The 24415-nt window shown below is 39.1% G+C and overlaps 1 protein-coding gene across 1 annotated transcript in view; it reads left to right on the forward strand.

The window, feature by feature from the left end:
- poe (E3 ubiquitin-protein ligase-like protein poe) overlaps positions 1–24415 on the forward strand; it is an 849790-nt gene that overhangs the window by 511400 nt on the left and 313975 nt on the right. The window contains exons 43-45 of the mRNA XM_090388478.1: positions 1610–1639; positions 1901–2071; positions 2632–2814. Of these exons, the coding sequence (XP_090244604.1) occupies positions 1610–1639; positions 1901–2071; positions 2632–2814 (384 nt within the window). The remainder of the gene's footprint in view (positions 1–1609; positions 1640–1900; positions 2072–2631; positions 2815–24415) is intronic.

The raw sequence follows: 24415 nt of genomic DNA on the forward strand, positions 1-24415 counted from the left end.
TGCTGCTTTGGATAAAGGGATGGTTGAGTGGGAGAAGACAGAGTGGCAGTCAATGGACACTGCTCTTTGTGGACTAATGTCATTAGTGGAGTCACTCAGGGTTCAGTGTTGGGTCCATTGTTGTTTTTTATATTTATTAATGATATTGATGATGGTATATCAGGCTTAATATCCAAGTTTGCAGATGATATGAAGGTTGGCAGAATTGTTAATGACACTAATGACAGTATGCTGCTAAAACAGGATTTAGAAAAGTTGAGCAGATGGGCTGAGAGGTGGCAAATGAAGTTTAACATTGACAAATGTAAAGTTCTACATGTGGGAAGCAGTAACCCTAGAGTAACTTATCAACTCTGTGGTACTACACTGACAGTGGTAGAGAATGAAAAGGACCTGGGGTTAATTGTGCAGCCAGTATGAAGTTCTCTAAGCAGTGCAGATGGTCTGCAAGAGTAGCTCATGGTGTCTTGTCAATGATATACAGGAATTTTTATAGCAGGGATAAGGAGGTGTGACCTGACCATCGCCCTTGTATAAGGCGATGGTCAGGTCACACCTTGATTACTGTATACAGGTCTGGAGGCCTCATTTTAAGAAGGATATGAAACTGTTCAAATGAGTACAGTGAAGGGCAACAAGATTAGTGAATGGAACAAAGTGTTGCACTTATGAAGTAAGGCTTAAGTTTTGCAGATTGCAGTGTTTGGAGACTAGGCACCTGCAATATGATCTGATTAAGGTGCATAAAGCCTTGAATGTTTTGAGCATGCTCAGTGCTGATGGGATTCTTCCTCTTGCTCAGAATAATCACCTGAGAGGGCATAAATTCAAATTGAGAAGGACGGTTGTAGGATAGATGTGTGACAGTTTTACCTTTAGCCAGCGGGTAGTTGATTGGTGGAACAGAATTTTATCTTTTGTTTTGGAAGTTGATATCCTAAATAAATTTAAGACTGAGCTGGACAGGTATTTGGAACAAATGGTGGGGTGAAATCAGTTTTTTTTTTTTTTTTTTTTTTTTTTTGACAGAGTATCATTAATAAAATTACTGAAAGGTTATGCAATTGGTTTACTTAAGCCTATTTAATACTTTCTCTTTGAGATCTCAGTAAGATTAAAGAGAAACCTGTCATCAAAACCACTACACTAGTACCTCAAACTCTATGTATATACAAACCAGTCCTGTATGGTATCTCTGTTTATCTCTCCAAAAGTTCTAAACCATTAGTGTGTCTTCTTTAATATTGTAATTTTCTTCATTCTAAAAAAAATGTTTAGTTGAAACATACCATTATGATGGATACAAACTAAAGCCGCTCATATGCAAGCAAGCTTAAACAAGTGAATCTTGAAAATAGATTGTCTTTTTTTGATTAAATTATTGCTGTCGTATTTGATAAAATTATCTTAAACCTATCAAAGTATATATATATCAGAAATTTGCTTATACATAATAGGTTATTTTTATGATAATAATATTCATGTTAGTTCTTGTTCAGTGCTAAGTAATACTTTTTGCATATGTTTCACACTTTTATTTATTTATTTATTTATTTTATTATTATTATTTTTATTTTTTTTTATTTTTTTTATTTTTTGATTTTTGCAGCAATCAAGAGAAGTTTTAATAAACTATTTGGTAAGTAGGTTTCTTGATTAACTTAATATTTGCTGCATGAAATCAAATTTTATGTTCATTCGCCAAATTCTCTGAATCTTACAGTTAATGTTGATTGTGCACTTATTCTGTTCAGTTAATTAGCTTTGTCTTGTATAACACAGTTTATGATAAACCATATATGCAAATATGATAAAAATTTGAATATATTTAAAATATAAAAGCATTGAACTTGTAGCTGTGCACATATGAAGAACTTAAATGTTTTTCTTTTGATTACAGGTCTCAACAAATCTTGTTGCAACAGTATTGGAATTATTGCAGTATTTAATGCCTGCAGTTGTACAGTCTTGTCAAAGAAATTCACCTATTGGGAGTTCTGTCCGTGCTCAGAATGCATTATATGAACTTCATACTCAAGATAAGGCTTTTGAGCAGTCAGATCAATTGATGGTAAGGTGACTTCTAAAATAAAATATTTGAGTGTTATAGAATTATCCTGTGAAACTGATATTTTCATGTGTGTGTTTGTAATTGCTTGAATTATACAGAAACAGAAGAAACTTGGAAAACAAGTATCCAATTAATGTGAAGCATTAATATTTCAACATTCACTTTCATATCAAGTCAATAAATGTTTTAACCTTTTTGTAGTTGAACAGAAAAGAATAAAAATAAATAAGTGCCATTTCTTGTGAGTAAACAGTATATGTATTTTTTTATTATTATTTAAAAAAATAAACAGATGCTTACAAATCTGTTTATTTGTGAGATTTTTCTATACCCAAGACTGAATAATTCTAACCATAGATTTTAGTAATTATCTTTTAATTACTAAAATCCTTATTACTTTTAGAATAGAATATGCATATGTTAATAGCTGAAAAAAAAAAACTAACCTTGCAATCATGTAATAGATAAAATATATTTTTTGTTTGTTTCTTGGAGAATGTTATTTTTTGTTGTTAATACTCTGAACTCAATATTTAGAAATATGTCAGTTCCTTTTACAGGTACCCACTCTTGGTTCTCAAGAGGGAGCATTTGAAAATGTGAGAATGAATTATTCTGGTGAGCAGGGACAAACCATAAGACAACTAATTAGTGCACATATGATTAGAAGAGTGGCTATGTGCTGCATAGCTTCGCCTCACGGAAAGCGGCAACATTTAGCTGTCAGCCACGAAAAGGGAAAAGTAAGTTATAGCATTGGGGTTATTATTTACGAAAGTACATCTTTAGTTTTATTGTTATGCATTTGGAGGTAAGGATTCTTTAATCATAGCCCGCTTCATGGCTTCAGTAATCTAATTTAATCTCTCTTGTTCATTATGCAGCATAGTACCATTAATAAAAAGTTTCATGCATGCTGTGGGTATGTATTAAGACTTGAGTTTACTAGAAATGAGAATTACATTTAAGTCATAGATAAGGATCTCAGTGTTTTAACCAACTCAAACAAGGTAAGAAAGAGAAATAGATAAATGGATGCCAAGTAAGAATGCTGATAAAGTGGGGAGAAAATTCATGAATTTCCTGTTTAGGGCAAGAAAGTAAGCAAGCTTATACAGCATCTGAAAAAAAAAAAACCTTTCCATTTCACCTATCTGCCCCCCTTTACCAGTTTTTATAGTTCTTCCTTGAATTAATTTTATTCAAACTGCCTACATCTACAACACCAGGTGGGAGTTTGTTCCAACAATCAACCCCTCTGACTGAAGACATTTCCTCACATCCAACCTGCAACATCCTTCCTCAACACCCTTTAACAGTTTTTATAGTTCCTTGAATTAATTTTATTCAAACTGCCTACATCTACAACACCAGATGGGAGTTTGTTCCAACAATCAACCCCTCTGGTTGAAGACATTTCCTCACATCCAACCTGCAACATCCTTCCTCAACACCCTTTAACAGTTTTTATAGTTCCTTGAATTAATTTTATTCAAACTACCTACATCTACAACACCAGATGGGAGTTTGTTCCAACAATCAACTCCTCTGGTTGAAGATATTTCCTCACATCCAACCTGCAACATCCTTCCTCAATTTGAATTTATATCCCCTCATATGTGTAATCTGAGTAAGAGGAAAGATTCCATCATCAGCGAGGTTACTCAATCCATTCAAGGCATTAAAAACCTCAATCAGATCTCCTCACAGGTGCCTAGGCTCCAGATGCAGCAATTTGCAAAACTGAAGCCTTTCTTGGTACAGTTTCATTAAAGCCGAATGAATGTTGTTCGTTTATTGCATGAAACAAAAGTTCCTATGCATTTGAACGACCCACCCGAACCAAAGCTTCGTGTTGTTTTGCTCGAAGCTGTGCCACCCCCCATGGTAGATCCTACATAAACAGCGTCACAATTTTTACATGTGATGCTGTATACGAGGTCATGCTGTGATTGGAATGTAGTGTTTGAAGGTCAATTTCTAAAGAATGTGTATAATTTATTCATGGGTTTTGCTGTAATTTTCATGTCAGTGCCCCTGCATATTTGGTTAAGTTTTATTGTACCAATACACGACATATGGAATGGTAATGAAATGCATTTTGGCCTTGCGGATTTTTGTGCAATGTTTGTTGTGAGGTTGTTATTTATTTTTTCATGTGCTAATGCTTTAACTTTATTTACATAGGTTAATGGGTAACCCCTATTTGTGAATCTTCTAGTTAATTCATTTATTTCTGTCGTTAGAGAAATCTTAGTGGAAGAATATTTAAAGGAGTTAAGAAATTGATTCAGCATGACCAATTTTTTGTATCCCTATCCATACAAATGCATTGGAACTTTCGTTTCATGCAGTAAACAAACAACATTCACTCGACTTGAATGAAACAAAAATAATAAATATTCAACATAACCACCACAAATTACTTATTGCGGAAACCCTAGAGATGAAACTATGTGAAAATTCAATCAATATCCGTAGATTATTCTTATTATCCGGCGATTAGTCACTTATGCACATGCATGAAGAACAAACATTACAACATAAGACAAAGGTTTCGGATTAATTGTGTGTTGCTCTTATTCCTGTGAACATGTCGCTTCAAAAAGTTTTAGTCCCACTTAAGGAATGAAGAGAATAATCGCTCCATATTCATTAAGCTTTTTAGACCTAAATTTTAATTTTAATGTCAATCTACAGGAACAAAGAGAATGATTGCTCCATATTCATTAAGCTTTTTAGACATCTAAATTTTAATTTTAATGTCAATCTATGTAATGCTTTCCTTGCTGGCAGAGGTATGGTGTTTGTAGACAGAAGTTGGGTTGTAGGCTCAATATTGAGACCGAGGGGTCTGGAACACTACTGTTCTGACAGTGGGGAAGATGTTTCACATATTTTATAAAATTTATATCGCCTTCACAAAGAATGGTTTGCACGTTGGACTAGGAGAGTTGGTTGGAAAAGAAGCATCCTATATCAAAAATAAAAGTAATCCCTGTTGATTTCATAATTACATAAGTAAAGAAGTCTTTGCTGCTTTCCTATGCTTTTTTTTTTTTTTTTTTTTTTGCAGCTGTTGTTGTTGTTATTTGGTTTTTAAGAGCATTAGCAACTAAGGCCATATTGCTCCATTTTTTTGCAGCAACTTCTCTTAATCTGCCTTAACTTGCCTAACTTCATTTGTGAATTTATTGGAGACTAGTTTATATCTATTACAAATATCCATATCACCTGATAATTTGGGGTTCGAGCCCGTCACCACCAAATACGGAGAATGCGGAAAGGTCAGGGAATGACCACCGCATATCCCGGAGCAATATGGCCTTAGTTGCTAATGCTCCTAAAAACCCAACAACAAACAAACAAACCTGATAATTTATATGCCTTCCAATTTTTTTTTTTTTTTTTTTTTTGCTGTAATGAGTCTCATGAGTTCATCCAACATCATCCAATGAGTTCATCCAATCTATGTATTGGATGAATCTATGTATCCAATCTATGTACTCTTTCTGTTCTGATTTTCTTTGCATTTTTTTCAGAGAGTCTTCTCGTAATATTCTTTAGCTTGCCTAACCTCATTTTTTGATTTGATTGCAGAATAGTGTATATCTGCTGTTGGTATCTGTATCTCCTGATCATTTATATGCATCCCATACATTTTTCTTCACTGCCACGAGTCTCATCAGTTCATCTGACATCATTTAGGTCTGTGCTTCCCCTCGACGTGGGCACCTGTACGTGGTGAGGGGACCTCCCAGTGACGCTGCTGGACTTCCAGACTAGCATCACTGGGATCCAACGCCCACAGCCTAGGTTCCGGGCTTACATCAATGGAATCCGGCGTGTTTGCCGTGCGCTGCGACCCGTGGAAATTCGGAAAGGGGGATCCTGGTGGTTGAGGGGCCCAGCTTCAATACACCACTTTGGCCCCTGCTTCGACAAGACGGGTGGTCCTGGAAGGCCCGGCTAGGATCAATCGGCTAGTAGGCTCGCCTGCGAGGGTCAACCGTGTCAATGCCACGCCCCTACCCTCATGGTCCGAGGGACAGGATTCAGGCTGGCGGCGGTGCGGGTATAGTGTCTGGGTAGCCCTGGCGTCCCACTCCCGAGCGCATTTATTGCATGCCGGGTAGTGGGCGTCCCTTTGGGCTCCGTGGTGGGTGGGGAGCCCGGGCACCGAACAACTAAATAAACTTCATGAATCCTGATAAACTTACTTCTTCAGGGGCCCCAACCCGGTCCCTATCTGAAAACATAGACAATGATACAGATAGCATTATTGCTAAAAAAAGGCAGCGAACTGAAGTACCATCAGGGCCTGTTCCAAGGTTCCTAATCATACATTCCACCGGAGAAAAACCAATTGGTAAAATGTCGCCCTTTTTTATCCAAAAAGGGTTGGATGGGTTAGCAGGTTCACCCAAGTCAGTTAAGAGGCTCCGTTCTGGAGACCTCTTAATCGAAACTAAAAATGACAGGCAATCAGAACACCTACTCCGAACAACATCAATCGGAGGAATCCCTATAACAGTGACACCACACAGAACACTCAATTCATCTAGAGGTGTCATTTCGGAGTGGGACCTTCTCGACGTATACGAGGAGGAAATCTGCTCCGAATTAAAACCACAGGGAGTCATTGCTGTCAAGAGAATCACTGCGCGAAGGGATGGAAAAATTGTTAAAACCAGGAGCGATATCCTGACTTTTAACACTCCTAAACCTCCTGATGAGATTAAAGCTGGATACATCAACTGTTCAGTGCGTCCATACATTCCGAACCCTTTACGGTGTTTTAAATGCCAGAAGTATGGACATTCTCAAATGGCCTGCCGTGGAGTCCTTGCATGCGCTCGATGCGGTGCAAAGGACCACGAAACAACAGCATGTTCAGCCGCAAAACCCACCTGTATTAACTGTGAAGGCGAACACCCGGCCTACTCAAGAGCATGCCAGAGGTGGAAAGAAGAAAAAGAAATTCAACGGCTGAAGGCAGAGCTAAATATATCATACCAGGAGGCAAGGAAATCGGTCAAACCCCTGAATATCAACAAACCTACCTACGCCCAGAAGGTAGCAGGGAGATGTTCCGTCGAAACTCAGACGGACATGACCATTCCTCCAAAGGAGTCTTTCACTCCCATCGCGCGGTATCTCTTAAGCTCTCAAAAACCTGCACAAAAGGACCAATCAGCTGCCACTCCTATATCGGTACCTCCTAATGCTCCACAAGTTCCAAAGGTAATTATGAAAGAAAAGAATAAGAAAGGGGAAGTCCCCCCTAGTACCCAAGAAAAGATGGATGTAGAGCAGAAGGAGGTAACCGAAGAGTCAGTCTTGGAACTCTTTGCGGAGGAGGAAATGGACACGGGACAGCGTCCATTCTTCCCCAAAAAAGATAAATCCAAGACTGATAAAAGTAAGCCCTCAGCACCTCGGAAGCCGCCTGATGGACCCACCAAGCCAAAATAATAAAATAATGGGTAAATTCCTACAATGGAATTGTCGTGGATTCCGGCGAAATATTGATGACATCAAGGCCCTCCTGCACAAGCACGAGCCAGTTTGCTTTTGCTTGCAGGAGACATATCTAAAGGCAAATGATGATCCCACCATGCATAACACCACAATTTATCGTAAGGACAGAATTGCGGATGGCTCTGTACATGGGGGAGTGGCTATCCTTGTGGGTAACCAGACCCCAGTGCAGCCCTTACTAATTACAACTAGCATAGAGGCTGTTGCAATTCGCCTTACGGTGGGATTTTTATTAACTGTGTGCTCTATCTATTTGCCACCTGGGACCGACATCTCCCAGGCAGACCTTGATGATCTTCTAACGCAGTTGCCTCCCCCTTTCTTACTTCTCGGGGATATGAATGGACATACCACCCTGTGGGGTAGTGCCAACATCAACGGAAGGGGACGAGTCATAGAGCGTATGCTCAATGACAATGACCTTTCCCTTCTAAATACTGGAACAAACACCTTCTTCCACATGCCTACCCGTACCTTTTCTGCCATTGATCTCTCTATCTGCTCCCCTTCTCTACTCCCTTCACTCACTTGGGAAGTGGAGGAGAATCCATACGGAAGCGATCACTTCCCTGTGATAACCTTGTTATACAGTGGGAGACCATGTCTTCCTTTTAGGTTACCACGGTGGAAGATTGATCAGGCTGACTGGACTGCCTTCCAACAACAGGCAAATTTCGATCTTAGCACAGTCAGTCAAGAGCCGATCAATGACGCAGTAAGGTACATCACAGAAATCATCGTCCACGCAGCTGCTAACGCTGTCCCAAAAACATCAGCCCGGTTTCCACCATTTCCCAAACCTTGGTGGAATTCACATTGCACAACAGCAAAAAAGGCTCAAAACAAAGCGTGGGGGATATTTCGCCGATATCCTACCACGAACAACCTTATAGCCTTCAAACGTGCACGAGCCAAAGCACGCTACATTCGTCGTCAGAGTCAAAAGGAATCATGGATCCGTTTTACATCATCTATTAACCAGTCTACCAACTCTAAGGTAGTCTGGGATAAAATCCGGAAAATGAAGGGGAAATATACATCCCACCCTTCTTCAATCCTAGATTATAATGGATGCGCTATTGCAGATCCAACTGCAATAGCCAATGCTCTTGGGGAAACATTCTCTAACATCTCTTCAACATCTTCGTATTCCCCAGAGTTCCTGGTCCTGAAATACAAAACCGAAAAACAGGCACTTAACTTTAAATGTAAGAGCATCTATCCCTACAACGGGGATTTCACTATTCTGGAACTAAAAAGAGCCCTCGCTCTTTCCAAAGCAAGTGCCGTTGGACCAGATGGCATCCATTATGAAATGATTAGACATCTTTCACCAAAATCTATGGATTGTCTGCTCCTTCTGTATAACAGAATCTTTACTGAAGGGCAGTTTCCGGACTCCTGGCGAAAGGCAATCATTCTTGCCTTTCCCAAGCCAGGAAAGGATCCAAAAGTCACCACCAACTATCGTCCTATTGCTCTGACTAGCTGTCTGTGCAAAATCCTGGAGAGAATGGTCAATTCTCGTTTAATATGGTATTTAGAATCAAATGACCTTCTCTCCAGCATCCAGTGCGGCTTCCGAAGGAACCGGTCCACTTTGGACCATCTTATTAGAATGGAAGCATCCATCCGAGATGCTTTCCTAAAACGGGAACACTTGGTGTCGGTGTTCTTTGACATAGAAAAAGCGTATGACACAACTTGGAGATTTGGCATTTTAAAAGACTTACATAGCCTAGGCCTTAGGGGGCATCTCCCTTTGTTTATTAAAAACTTTTTAGCCAATCGATCGTTCCAAGTTCGTGTGGGATCCTCACTCTCTCGCTCCTTTAGCCAAGAGGAGGGAGTACCACAAGGATCAGTATTAAGTGTCACGCTTTTTGCCATCAAAATAAATTCCATCACAGAACAACTTCCTCCAACTGTAAACAGTGCCCTCTATGTTGATGACTTTAGCATTTTTTGCCAGTCGTGCAACATGAGGGTTATTGAAAGACAACTGCAGAAAGCCATTGATAGTCTGAATTCCTGGGCACTTGCTAATGGCTTCAGGTTCTCGCCGGAGAAGACCGTTTGCGTACACTTTTGTCGCAAGCGTAATCTTCATCCTGAACCTGAATTAAGGCTCGGACAAAATGCCATTCCAGTAGCAGCGAACATAAAATTCTTGGGACTCATATTCGATAAAAAATTGACCTTTTTGGATCACATTCGCCAACTCCGCACAAAGTGCACGCGTGGGCTTAATATTCTCCGCTCGCTCTCCTCTACATCTTGGGGAGCAGACAGATGCACCCTACTACGGCTGTATCGTGCACTTGTGCGATCCAAATTAGATTATGGGTCCCAAGTATATACTTCAGCCAGAGACAGTGCCCTTCGATGGCTGGACCCTGTCCATCATCAGGCTCTACGTATCGCTACTGGAGCATTTCGAACATCTCCTGTCCAGAGCTTATACGTCGAAGCAAACGAACCACCGTTATCGCTTCGTCGTAAGCAGTTGTCTCTAAAGTACGCCTTAAAACTGAAATCCCTGCCAGACCATCCTACGTGGCCATTCGTTTTTGAGCCACGATGGGAAAATTTGTACAACACCCGTAAGACTGCCAATCGTCCTTTTGGTATTCGTCTCCAAGGGCTACTCAAAGAACTTGATATGAAGGTAGACAAGGTTGCCCAAACACCAAAGCAACCCTTTCCACCCTGGCATGCTCGTGTCCCGGCGTGTGACTTGTCCCTTAGAAATTGGGGAAAGTCGGACACTCCATCTTCGGTCTACCTGCAGCTTTATTCAGCACACCGAGCTGCATATTCTGACTTCGCGCCAGTCTACACAGACGGTTCGAAGTCGGAATTATATGTGGGATCTGCTGCTGTCTTTACAGACAGCACTACATCGGAGCAGATTCCCTCTGAATGCAGCATATTTACTGCAGAGCTGCACGCAATTGAGTTAGCCTTGGATCACATTAGTAAATGCCAATACCAACGGTTCATTTTATATTCTGATTCTCTCAGCGTGTTACAGGCTTTAATATCTGTGAGATATAATCCTCATCCAGTTCTGTCTAGTATTCAGCAGAAGATTCACGTTCTCCATGAACGCGAATATGACATCCGCTTCTGCTGGATTCCCAGCCACATTGGGATTAGGGGAAATGATTTGGCTGACGCCGCAGCCAAATCAGCAATTCCCAATAATAACCGTTGCCTGCTAGTCCCCTATACAGACTACAGGCAAATAGTACATCAAAAGGTTCATTCCCAATGGCAGGAATCGTGGAATAAACAGACTGGAAATAAATTATATCGTATAAAGCCTGTAATTGAACCGTGGCAGTCTAGTCTGCGCAGGAATCGTAAGGAGGAAGTTGTTCTTGCCCGGACCCGCATAGGACACAGTCATTTAACTCACTCGTTTTTGCTGAGGGCTGGTGACCCTCCTATGTGTGTGTCCTGTGGCACAGTTTTAACGATTGGACACCTTTTAATTGACTGTCCAGATTTTAGCAATATCCGTCTTACCGTTTTTAATCATCTGACTGAGCCGTATACACTCAGTCAGATTTTATCTGACAATGACAACGTGTCGGCTGTTTTTAGCTATTTTAAATTAATAAAAGTTTTTAATTGTATTTAATTTATGTTATTGTTACGTTTTTATTGATTTATTTTTTATATCATTGTTATTATATATATGGACATGGTGGCCTTACTAATTAGGTCACCGAGAATTTAAAAAAAAAAAAAAAAAATTTTTAAATATTACCTAGTCTTGGCGCACCATAGCCGTAGTTGCTAGTGCGCCAAAAAATCCAAATAAACCAAACCAAACCAAAGGTCTGTGCCTTAAACCCTGTTTCTAAGATGGTATAAAAAGCCTAGTAGCTTCTACGATAACATCCCCGAATGATCCCATTTAGAATTTCCTGTTGTTAACTTCATCAGTTGGTTCCACTGCATAGAATTTAAAAACTGTCTGTCAGTAATCACCTTTATGAAAGCAAAAGCCCTTTCCTGTGCCCTTGACAGTATTTACATCTTTAATAAATCCCATGTCAGTACATTGTGATTGCTGCCACTTAATGGGTCTTTTATCTTCAGATTCTTAATGCACAAAGAATTGCTGCTTATAATCAGATCAAAAGTACTTCTTACCCTTCTTGCCTCTCTAACATGCTGATGTAGGAAATGTTCATCTAATAAATCCAAAAAGTCTTGCTGCTGTGTGAGTGATCAACTCAAGGTTCAGTCAATATCTTGAAGGATATTCCCCCATTATAAGACATTCTAATTTACTGGTCCACTCTCTGTGTCTTTACAGTTGTTCATTATACTCATCATAGTCATTAGGCCTGTGAGACACCCCGTCCCTCATTTTTGTTTTCCTACTGCTTATATCATGCCAAACAGATTCAACATTACACTGACCACCCATGTCCACTGGATGCAGTTAATTTGATTTTGTGCCCACTCTCCTGTCCTGTCTTTCCTTTCTGTATGCATGGTACTTCCCGTATTCAAATTCTGAATCCCTTATATCTGAGTGACACCATGTCTCTGATATCCCTACAATGTCTGCATTTCATGATTTGATTAGTACTTCAAATTCATTTTTATTTACTATGCCCCTGGTATTAGTGTACATACAAGTATACCTACAACTGTTTTTGCTCTTAGTAATCCTAACAAAATCCATGTTAGCATTAGTAGAGGCATATGATGCAAGAAAGCAAGCTTATGCAACATCAACCAAAAAAAAAAAAAAAAAACCCTTTCACTTCACCCCTCCGTTTGTTCGAAATACCTGTCCAGCTGAGCCTTAAATTTATTTAGGCTATCAACTTCCACAACAAGGGATGGAAGTCTGTTCCACCAACCAACTACCCGCTGGCTAAAGGCAAATTTCCACACATCTATCCTACATCTGTCTTTCCTCAATTTGAATTTATGCCCTCTCAGGTGATTATTCTGAGCAAGAGGAAGAATCCCATCAGCATTGAGCATGCTCAAACTATTCAAGGCTTTGTGTACATCTCTATCAGATCACCTCGCCGGTGCCTAGTCTCCAGACACTGTAATTTGCAAAACTTAAGCCCTTTCTTCGTAAGAGCAACCCTTCGTTCCGTTCACTAACCTTGTTGCCCTTCTCTGTACTCATTCCAGCAGCTCTACATCCTTCTTGAAATGAGGCCTCCAAACCTGTATTAAGACACCATGAGCTACTCTTGCAGCCCGTCTGCACTGCTCAGAGAACTTCATATCTGCCTGCACAATTACCCCCAGGTCCTTTTCATTCTCTACCACTGTCAGTGTAGCACCACAGAGTTGATACGTTGCTCTGGGGTTGCTGTTTCCCATATGTAGTACTTTACATTTATCAATGTTAAACTCATTTGCCACCTCTCAGCCCATCTGCTCAACCTTTCCAGATCCTGTTGCAGCAGCATAGCGTCAGTAGCGTCCTTAACAACCCTGCCAACCTTTGTATCGTCTGCAAACTTGGACATTAAGCTTGATATACCATCATCAATATTATAAATACAGAAAACAACAATGGACCTAACACTGAACCCTGAGGGACTCCACTAATAACATTAGTCCACAATGAGCAGTGTCCATTAATTACCACTCTCTGTCTTCTGCCACTCAACCATCCCTTTATCCATAGCAATAATTTGTCACCAATGCCACACTGCTCCAATTTGTGCAGCAGTCTTCCATGTGCAACAGTATCAAAAGCCTTTCTAAGATCCAAATATATAATATCAAAGTTATTCCCTGCATCCAATTCTTTTGTGACTACATCATAGTATCCAATCAAATTGGTCAGGCAAGACCTTCCCTTAACAAAACCATGCTGTGTCTGAACTATAACTGAATTCTTGTCAAGATGATCCTGCAGTGCTTCTTTAACCAGTGCTTCCATTAATTTTCCAGGAACAGAAGTTAAACTCACAGGTCTATAATTACTTGTGTCAGCCTTGGATCCTCCTTTGTGAATTGGGGTTACATTTGCACATCTCCAGTCTGTGGGTACCTCCCCTGAGTCCAAGGAAGCTCTCATAATTATGGCTAACGGATTGCTTACTTCCTTTGCTGCCTCCTTTAATATAACAGGATAGATCCCATCCACCCCAGGTGCCTTTCTTGTATTTATCTTCAACAATTTCTCCTCCACTTTACTCTCACTTATTATAATATCATCTAGCTCACTGCCAGTGTTTACTTCATCTATGGCATTCCCCTTCCTGAATAACTCCTCATGTGTGAATTTAGATGCAAAATATTGATTTAGTTTGTTGGCTACCTGAGTAGGATCATGAACAGTTGAATCATCGATATCAAGTGGGCCAATCTGATTCATCCCCTTCCTTCTAGAGTTTACATAAGTAAAGAACTCCTTGTTCTTTTTCTTTGCATCCCTTGCCAAAGATTTCTCGTAATCTGCCTTTGCCTGCCTAACCTCCTTTGTAACTTAGATACAGATCAACTTATATTAATCATAGGCTTCTGTGTCACATGTTAATTTATATGTATCCCATGCATTTTTCTTCTCTGCCATATGTCTCATTAGTTCATCTGACATCCATTTAGGCCTGAACCTTGAACAATATTTCTTAGTTGGTATGTAAAGCCTAGTAGCTTTCAAGATAATTTCTTTGAATGCGTCCCATTTTGAGTTTGCTGTTGGTAACATCATCAGTTGGTCCCACTGTATAGAATTTAAATACTGTCTCAGACCATCATAGTCACCTTTATGAAAGCAATAACATTTCCCTTTACCCCTGATGGTAGTTTCCTCCTTGAGTAAATCCCACTTCAGCACACTGTGATCACTGCCACCTAGTGGTTCCTGTATCTGCAGATTCTTAATGCATGAAGAATCACTACTGATAATGAAATCAAGAGTATTGCTCCCTCTAGTTGCCTCCCGAACATGCTGATTTAGAAAACAGTCATCCAATAAATCCACAAAAGCCTTGCTAGTGTGTGAGTGACCAACCCACAAATTCCAGTCAATATCTGAGAAATTAAAATCCCCATTATAAGACTCTCTGATTTACTGGCTCACTCTATTTCCCTGTACAGTTTCTTATTATACTCATCAGAGTCATTAGGCCTATAGCACACTCCTACTCTCAATTTTGAATTCCCAATGCTTATGTCACACCAAACTGACTCGACACTGCACTGTCCAGCAATGTCGACTGGCTTCACTTCCTTTGATTTTATGTGTTTCTTAACTAATAGCATAACCTCTCCTCCCTTCCTATCCTGTTCTGTAGATGTTGTACTCCACAAATTCCAGTTCTGCATTACTTATATCTGTGTGACACCACATCTCTGATATTCCAACTATATCCGCCTTTGATGCTTTGAGCAATACCTCAAATTCATCAAATTTATTTACCAAACTCCTAGCATTGGTGTGTACACAAGTATACATGCACCTGTTCTTTTTCTTAGCTACCCTAACACAACCCATGTGTTTACTTGTACCCCAATGACTCCCAGCAGTCTCTGAAATATCCTGCATCTTATTTTCCAAGCTGCTGCTCATTCCAATAGAAGCAGTGCAAGAATCACTTTCACCTCTGCCAGTGGCTACTGTTAACATGTATTCACTTGTTCCACAAGGATCCCCCAGCAGATCTTAATCCCTGACACCCTGCTTTTCAGGCTGCTGCATGGAAAGAAAGGTGTCAGATATCAGAGAATTAGGCCTGTGTGTTGACATACTCCAGCATTAATGTAATGGTTCCCTAATCCTTATTTAAAGACAGTGCAAACTGCACTCTTTTAGATTATGTACAATGTGATAAAGTCATGTTATTTAAAACATATTTGTATTGCTATAAATTATAGTTTATAGGCCTCTTATACTGCTAATAGCAGCTCAGAATTACTTTTAAATCTGCCTGTGGCTACTGTTAATCTGTTAACTTGTGTATCCTCTCCCTCCTCAGGCTAGCAGTTTTTTGACCCACCTAACACTGCCTCAAAAGCATCAGAAAATATTCTCGGGCCCTTTCTATTTAAGTGCATTCAATCTCTCTAGAAACAAGTTCACACCATGCTGAGAAAAATTCTATCCCATGAGCCTTGTACAGTCTCTGAAGGGTTGAATTGATTGACAAGACTCACCATGCGGTCCCTACTATCATTTCTCGTCAGGATTTCAGACTCAGTTTTAATACTAACTCACGACTTTTTCTCAGCATTGCCCTGTACTCGTTAATTAAATGTTCAGGTCTACTCTTAATATCATTAGTGCCAACATGTACAACAATATCACCTTTTTGTACCCTTGAAAGATAATAGCTACTCTACAGCATTATGTGCTTTAGCTCTTAATAGACATACCCTGATCCTATTCCACAATATATTTCCCACTCTCTGATTATCAAGTCACCAACTATAACTACTTCCTGTCTGGGACTAGTGATTTATGCTGTGGAGGAAGTCTTTATGTTGCATGATGCTGAAGCATGGGCTCAAGCATTGGGCTGGGTGGTTGAGTGCTTAATTGGTCCTCTCTTTTAATCCTTCGAGAGCATCACACCAATTTTTCAAGCCCTCGTATAATCCCATCAGAATGCCAACTCGCGCTTAACCTGTTCATGCTCTTTGCAACAAACATACACGTGCATACCCTATGGCTGTATCATGTCCTGCTAGAGGTAGCTTTGCAAAAAGAGCACAGATAACACAATATAATCCTGATTCATTGAGTTCTCCCCCAAACCAAAGCAGCCCTGCTACTTTGAGCCAGTTGCTTTTCTGCTCTAGTCTGAGTCATGATTTTATTCAAAATTTTATTTAAAAATAAGACACAAAACTAAGATGTCAAAAAGAATAATGCTACACTAATTTTTCTTATTTAAGGGCAGTGCAAACTGCACTCTTTTAGATTATGTACCATATGATAAAGGCATGTTATTTAAAACACATTTGTATTGCTATAAATTATAGTTTATAGGCCTCATCTGATACTGATTATACTGCTCTGAAAATGTGAAAAATCTCCAGCTTAATCAGAGAATCACAAATAATAACTACACTACTAATTTAAGTGAAACATTACCAAAGAACAATAATTTTTAAACAATAAAGAAAATTCCACTTAGCACCTCCTGAAAAAAGGGAGTTCTGGATATTGCATATCCAGAACACCCCCCCCCTTTTGGCACCCCCCCAATCAAATTGGGGGTGCCAATTTTATTGGTGCAGTAGTGTCACCTCTTAATATCATCACAAACCTAACATCTTGCCCCAGAGTCCCTCCTTTCAGTTCAGTAAGACTTCCCAACAAAAAAGCAGGGGTGCCCTCTCCACAAAGGCACAGCACTTGAACTTTACCTTTATATTATAGTTTGTTTCTTCCCTAATGTACTCTGCAACATATCACTTTCTTGCTTTGTTTCAATTACTGTTACTTATATGCATTTCCTAGCTTAACAGTGATGGTTTCTCTGTTATTTATTCTCTAGAACAGTGGTTCTCAAACTTTTTAATGTGAAGACACCCTAAATCCATTATGAAAAATTCGCAGCACCGGGTGCCATGGGCGCTGGCAAAATATTTTGTAAAGTGGTGCATGTGGAAGGGCAATGAGGGAATTTTTTTTTTGAAAAATGTTTCATTTAGCTTTTGGTACAGGATTTTTAAACAATTTTTTTTTATTTAAAAATTGGCCTCATACCACATTTTATGCACAATTTCTTTATCTCTAAGAATAATAAATTGTATGAAAAAATCTAAATTAAAGAAATAATATTCAATTGTTTTTTCACACTTATTTGAATGTTTTTAGAACAATAAGTACATTTTCTAATTTATATCCAGAAACTAAAATAATTCAAAATTAAAAAAAAAAAAAACAATACAAAATTTTTTCATTTGCGTCATTTGCTAATATTACTCCAAAAACAATACACATAGGATTAGGTGCAAAACTATCACCACACCATGTAAATCCAATTTCTAAGTAACTATCTTGATATATAAGTTGTTTTTTTTTTTTTTTTTGTCTTTTTTATAGTTGAACTTGTGCTTACTTCAGTTTTTCTGCTGCTCTGTGAAGTATCTTCATTGTATGCCACTATTTCTTGATTCAAATGTTCATTACTATCTTGATTTTTATCTCTTTTTAATAATAAAGTTTTCCATGGCCACTGTTTTAAAGTATTTGAAATAGAAATATCAACTAAAACTTTAACGTGCAAAACATGCTCAACTATATGCACAACTAGGCACACTGATACGGCAAAGGATGAATACAAACTAAAGGCCAAGATCCGCTAAGCGAGTATGAGCCTTTGAAGCAGCTCTGTGCTGTTTCAAATACAGTGTACACAACGGACGGCTCTATATATGTGGTTTGTGTACATAAATGCTGCGATTCGGTCAGAAATTGTTTCATGATGATGTCTAATTTACACAGTTGCATGAAAATCAACAACCTTTTGTAGCAATGGCCACGATGTAAGCCGATGCTAAATTTTACGTTGCGGCACCCCTATAAAGAGTAAGCAACACCCGCTTTCAGAACCATTACTCTAGAAGAAGAGTAATGAATACACTTTTAAATAGTAAGCTTCTTTTCTTTGACTTAAATGTAAGTTAGCCTTCATTTGCATTAAGACTTTAACACAGAGAATGCTTTTTTTTATTAACCACCTGGCCCCAATATTATTTAATAATGACTTTGCCTCCCAAATATAAATGTATAAGACAAGTTAACCTAACCCAGTGTACCTCCAGGTAAGATCTTTTAAAGTACTGCCTTATGATTTTATTCAATAATGAATTAAATCATAAGGTAATGAAATCTGTAAATTTCCTTCTCAGGGACATCCATTTTTTTTTAATTACGAGGACTGTCTAATAAACAATGATCAAATTTTTCAAAATTTGATTTTATCCAAAGATATTTGAGAATGCATGTTATAACGTTAATACTTAGTACTGTGATTACACACTTAGTATACTTTACAAGAGTAGGAGACTGGCAGAATTACTTAACAAGTACAAGTCAATGTTGAAAAAAAACCATGAGTTACGGTTGAATTTGAAAGTGTCTGCAATTCTGCCCAGACACAATAGGAGAGAGTATATGATGAGAGCCTTGTTGATCAATTCGGCCCTGGAGAGATTGTGCAAGGCTCGAGGGGTAGAATTTTTCTCAGCCTGTCTGTGCTTGTTAACAGGAGAGATTGCTTCTACAGGGATGGGATACACTTAAATAGAAAGGGTGCAAGAATATTTGCTGATGCTATCGAGGCAGTGTTAGGTGGGTCGGAAAACTGCTAGCTTGGGGGGATCATCATCATCATCATCAGCCATTTTCAATCCACTGCAGGATGAAGGCCTCTCCAGCAACTTTCCAGTTCCTTCTGTTTTGAGCACTGGCCGTCCATTTACTACTCAAAAACTCATGAATTTCATCTATCCATCTCTGCCTTTGTCTTCCAGGTTTTCTTCTAGCTCCTCTTGGGTACCATTCTGTTATTTTCTTAGTCCATCTGTCATCATGTCTTCGAGCTATGTGTCCTGCCCAAGACCATTTTAGTTCTTTAGTTTTGATAAGAATGTCCTTTACTTGAGTTTGCTGCCTAATCCATGTGTTTCCCAATATAATTCGTTCCATTCTTCGCTGTGTAGTTCTTAGCTTCTCTTCCATTCTTTTGGTGAGTGCCCAAGTTTCACTTCCATAAGTCATGGTGGGGAGTATACATTGGTTCATTATTTTACGTTTCAGACAAACTGGGATATTGCTCTTCAGTATGTGACTATATTTCCTGAATGCTATCCATCCAAAATTTATTCTTCTCTTGACTTCCAGCCATTTATCATTATTACAGCTAATAACTTGTCCCAGATAAGTATATGACTCCACCTTTTCAATTACTGCTCCTTCAATCATTATTTCCCTTTCCGTGGCATACTTGTTCATCATTACTTTCGTTTTAGCCATATTCATCTTTAGTCCAAAATCCTTACTAACTGTGCATAACTGATTAAGATTTTCCTCTAATTCTTTGGGATCGTGGCTTATGACCACAATGTCATCTGCAAATCGTAAATGGTTTAGGTACTCTCCGTTCACATTGACTCCTTTCTGCGACCAGTCTAATCTTCTGAAAGCTTCCTCAAGGGCAGCAGTAAACAGCTTCGGAGATATTGTGTCTCCTTGTCGAACTCCTTTCTCGATTTTAAATTTGCTACTGTCTTTGTCTAGTCTAATAAAGGATGTAGCACTCTCATATATTTTCTTCAAAATCATAATATATGGAGTATCTATGCCTTGTCTTTCCAGTGCCCGAAACATTGCCTTATGCTGTATGGAGTCAAATGCCTTTTCATAATCCACAAATTCGGTTGATTCTCATCAAGTATTCTTTCTAATCTGTTAGTAATGACCCTCGTGAACAACTTGTAGATATGGGATAACAAGCTAATTGGTCTATAATTTCCAATTTCTGATTTATCTCCTTTCTTATGCAGCAAAACTATGATTGCATTATTCCACTGCTTAGGCATCACACCTTTTCTAATGCACTTTGTGAAGAGCCTTGCCAGTTTTTGTGTTATGTCTCTTCCTCCCAATTTTAACAACTCTACAGTAACTTCATCTTCCCCCGGGGCTTTCCGATTCTTCATTTTCTTCAATGCATGTTCTACCTCATCAGGAAGAATATCGGGTATGTCGTATGTGTTGCTACTTTGCAATCCATGTTCCCCACTGCTGGTATCATTCCCTCGCTCCTTGTATAATTCTCTATAGTAGTCTTCTGCTATTTGAATTATGCCTTCTCTGCTGTTTATAAGTACACCATCGCTATTCTTCAGTTTCAGTATCATTTGTCTTTCTGTATTACTGCTCATGGCTGCTGATTTAAATCCTTTGTTTTCCCTTAATGCTTGTTCTACTTTTCTTGTGTTAAATCTTCTTATGTCCTCTCTGAGTCTCTTTCTAATGGCTTTGCATAACTCAGTATACTCAATTTTCTCCCTGTCAGTGTTTTTCTTGCTCTTCATTTGTCGTCTTTGGTTCATCATGACAAGTGTTTCTTGACTAATTTTTTCTTCTTTGGATTTCTGTTTCCCTATAGGTTTCTTGGGCTTTATCACTTTCAGAAAGTTGTAATATTCCTCGTCGATATCTTGGTCCTGAGCAGTCTGCAGAAGCTCAAACTTGTTCTTAAGTTCCAATACATACTGCTTTTTTTCCTCCTCTGTTATTTCAAAGACCTTTGTATTATTTACTCGAGTCAGTTTTTTCCTTTCCTTTCCTACATCTATATCAAGTGTACATCTTACCATTCTGTGATCACTTCCAACATTTACCTTATTCAGGACGGTAACATCATTCACAATATATCTTCTGTTAGTGAGGATGAAGTCGATTTCAATAGTTGTTAATCCATTTGGACTCTTCCATGTCCACTTTCTGTTCACCCTTTTCTTGAAAAAAGTGTTCATTACTGACAGTCCTTGAGATTCTGCAAATTCCACAAGTCTCTCACCTCTTTTATTTCTTTCACCAATTCCAAAATTTCCTATAGTTCCTCTTTCTGCGCTGTTTTGCCTTTTTCCAACCTTAGCATTGAAGTCCCCCATAATAATAATGTAGTGGGTTTTCTGCTCATCTAGAAGACTCTCAATTTCAGTGTACATTTCTTCAACCTCTTCATCATCATGGCTCGATGTTGGTGCATAAATCATTATAATCTTTAGCTTGTACCTCTTAGAAATCTTGAATATTAGTCTTGACACCCTTGGTGATGTACTTTTGAATTCCAAAATGTTGTTTTTAAAATCTTTGTGGACCAGAAACCCAACTCCACCTTCACTCCTTTCACTGTTTCCATTGGTGTACAGCAGATTTCCACTTGATAAACTTATAAGTGATTCATTTCTTCTTCTTGTTTCAGCCAAACCGATGATATTCCAATTCACATTTTCTAATTCCTTTTCCAGCTTTAATATCCTGTCTTCACCGATGAGTGATCGTACGTTATAACAGGCCAAGTTCAATTTCCGTGCATGGCAGCCTGGTCGTACCCAGAGATTCTTAGCACCCTCTGCTTCCACTCTGATCCTCTCACTGCCGTAAGAGGGAGAGTGAAAGCTGCTGGGGACTGAGGGCCATTTGTATTGTTGTGCACTCATTGCTGGAGGGTTTGGTCTTTTCCTCTTCACGCTGACCAGGCGTCTTGAAGAGAACCACTCTACACGTTCGTTGCCACCTAAGTGACGCAACAGGGCTTACCATCGAGAAGGTGTGCATGAGTGGATTTTAGGGAGGCAGGCCAACCGGACTTCTCCTAAATCTTCTGTAATAGAGAGATATTGGATCCATCAGTGTTTTAGGCTGAGTGTCTGATAACACACAGGATACCTGTTCCCCTCTAAGCCCCTTGGGGGGCTTAGAGGGGAACAGGTATCCTGTGTGTTATCCTGTGTGTAAGCTTGGGGGGATACAAGGACTAATAGATTAACAGTAGCCACTGGCAGAGGTGAAAGTGATTCTTGCACTGCTTCTATTGGAATGAGCAGAAGCCTGGAAAACAAGATGCAGGATATTTCAGAGACTGATAGGAGTCATTGCGGAACAAGTAAATACTTGGGCTGTGTTAGGGTAGCTAAGAATAGAAACAGGTGCATGTATACTTGTGTGTACACCAGTGCAAGGAGTTTGGTAAATAAATTTGATGAATTTGAGGTGTTGGTCAAAACTTCAAGGGCAGATATTGTTTGGGTAACAGAAATGTGGTGTCACAATGATGTAAGGAATGCAGAACTGGAATTTGGGGAGTATAATGTGTACAGAAAGGATAGGAAGAGAGGAGAGGTTATGCTATTGGTTAAGAAACACACAAAATCCAAGGAAGTACAGCCAGTTGACATGGCTAGACAGTGCAGTGTCGAGTCAGTTTGGTGTGACATAAGCACTGGGAAAGCAAAATTGAGAGTAGGAGTGTGTTATAGGCCTATTGACTCTGATGAGTATTATAAACAACTGTACAGAAAAATAGAGCAGGCCAGTAAATCAGAGTCTTATACTGGGGGATTTTAATTTTCCGGATATTGACTGCAATTTGTGGTTTGGTCACACACACCCACACACACACACTAGCAAGGCTTTTGTAGATTTATTGGATGATTGTTTTCTACCGCAGCATGTTTGGGAGGCAACTAAAGGGAGTAATACTCTTGATCTGATTATCAATAGTGATTCTTCGTGCCTTAAGAATCTTCAGATAAAGGAACCCTTAGGTGAGAGTGATCACAGTGTGCTGAAGTGGGATTTACTCAGAGGTAACTACTGTCAGTGGTAAAGGGAATGATTTTTGCTTTCATAAAAGTGACTATGGGGGTCTGAGACAGTATTTAAATTCTATATGGTGGAACCAACTGATGATGTTACTAACAGAAAATTCAAAATGGAAGCATTCAAAGAATTAATTTTGGAAGCTACTATTCTTTTCATACCAACTAAGAAATATTGTTCAAGATTTAGGCCTAAATGTATGTCAGATGAACTAATTAGACATGTGGCAGAGAAGAAAAATGTATGGGATACATATAAATCAGCAGGTGACACAAAAGCCTATGATAGATAAAACCTTGTCTGTAACCAAGTCAAAAAGGAGGTTAGGCAGGCAAAGGCAGATTATAAGAAATCTTTGGCAAAGGATGCAAAGAAAAACAGTAAAGAGTTCTTTACTTATGTAAACTCTAGGAGGAAGGGGATGAATCAGATTGACCCACTTGATATCGATGGTTCAACTTTTTTGAGGTTCCTGCTGAGGTAGCTAACAAACTAAATAAATATTTTGCATCTACATTCACACATGAGGAGTTATTCAGTGAGGGGATTGCCAGAGGTGTATTAAATTCTGGCAATAAGCTAGATAATCTTGTAATAACTCAGAGTAAAGTGGAGGAGAAATTGTTGAAGATAAACATAAGAAAGGCACCTGGGGTAGATGGAATCTATCCAGTTATATTAAAGGAGGCAGCAAAGGAAGTAAGCAAACCCTTAGCCATAATTATGGGAGCTTCCTTGGACTCAGTGGAAGTACCCATGGATTGAAAATGTGCAAATGTGACCCCAATCCACATAGGAGGATCAAAGGGAGACACAGGTAATTACAGACCTGTTAGTTTAACTTCTGTTCCAGGGAAATTAATGAAGGCACTGGTTAAAGAAACAGCAGGATCATGTAGACGAGACTTCAGTTATAGCTCAGACACAGCATTGGTTTGTTAAGGGGAAGTCTTGTCTGACCAATTTGATTGGATACTATGATGTGGTCACAAAAAGGAACTGGATGCAAAGAATTTTGATATCGTATATTTGGATCTTAGAAAGGCTTTTGATACTGTTGCACATGGAAGACTGCTGCACAAATTGGAGCAGTGTGACATTGGAGGAAAATTGCTGCTATGGATAAAGGGATGGTTGAATGGGAGAAGACAGAGAGTGGTAATAAATGATCACTGCTCTTTGTGGACTAATGTTATTAATGGAGTCCCCTAGGGTTCAGTGTTTGGTTCATTGTTGTTTTCTGTATTTATTAGTGATATTGATGATGGTATATGAGGCTTAATGTCCAAGTTTGCAGACAATTCGAAGGTAAGCAGGGTTGTTAATGACACTAATGACAGTATGCTGCTGCAACAGGATCTAGAAAAGTTGAGTTGGTGGGCTGAGAGGAGGCAACTGACAGATGTAGTAAAGTACTGCATATGCGAAGCAGTAACCCCCAGAGTAACATATCAACT

The sequence above is a fragment of the Mastigoproctus giganteus genome, chromosome 14 (genome assembly GCF_048544385.1).
Source record: "Mastigoproctus giganteus isolate SK-2022 chromosome 14, ASM4854438v1, whole genome shotgun sequence".
NCBI classification, from domain to species: Eukaryota; Metazoa; Arthropoda; class Arachnida; order Uropygi; family Thelyphonidae; genus Mastigoproctus; species Mastigoproctus giganteus.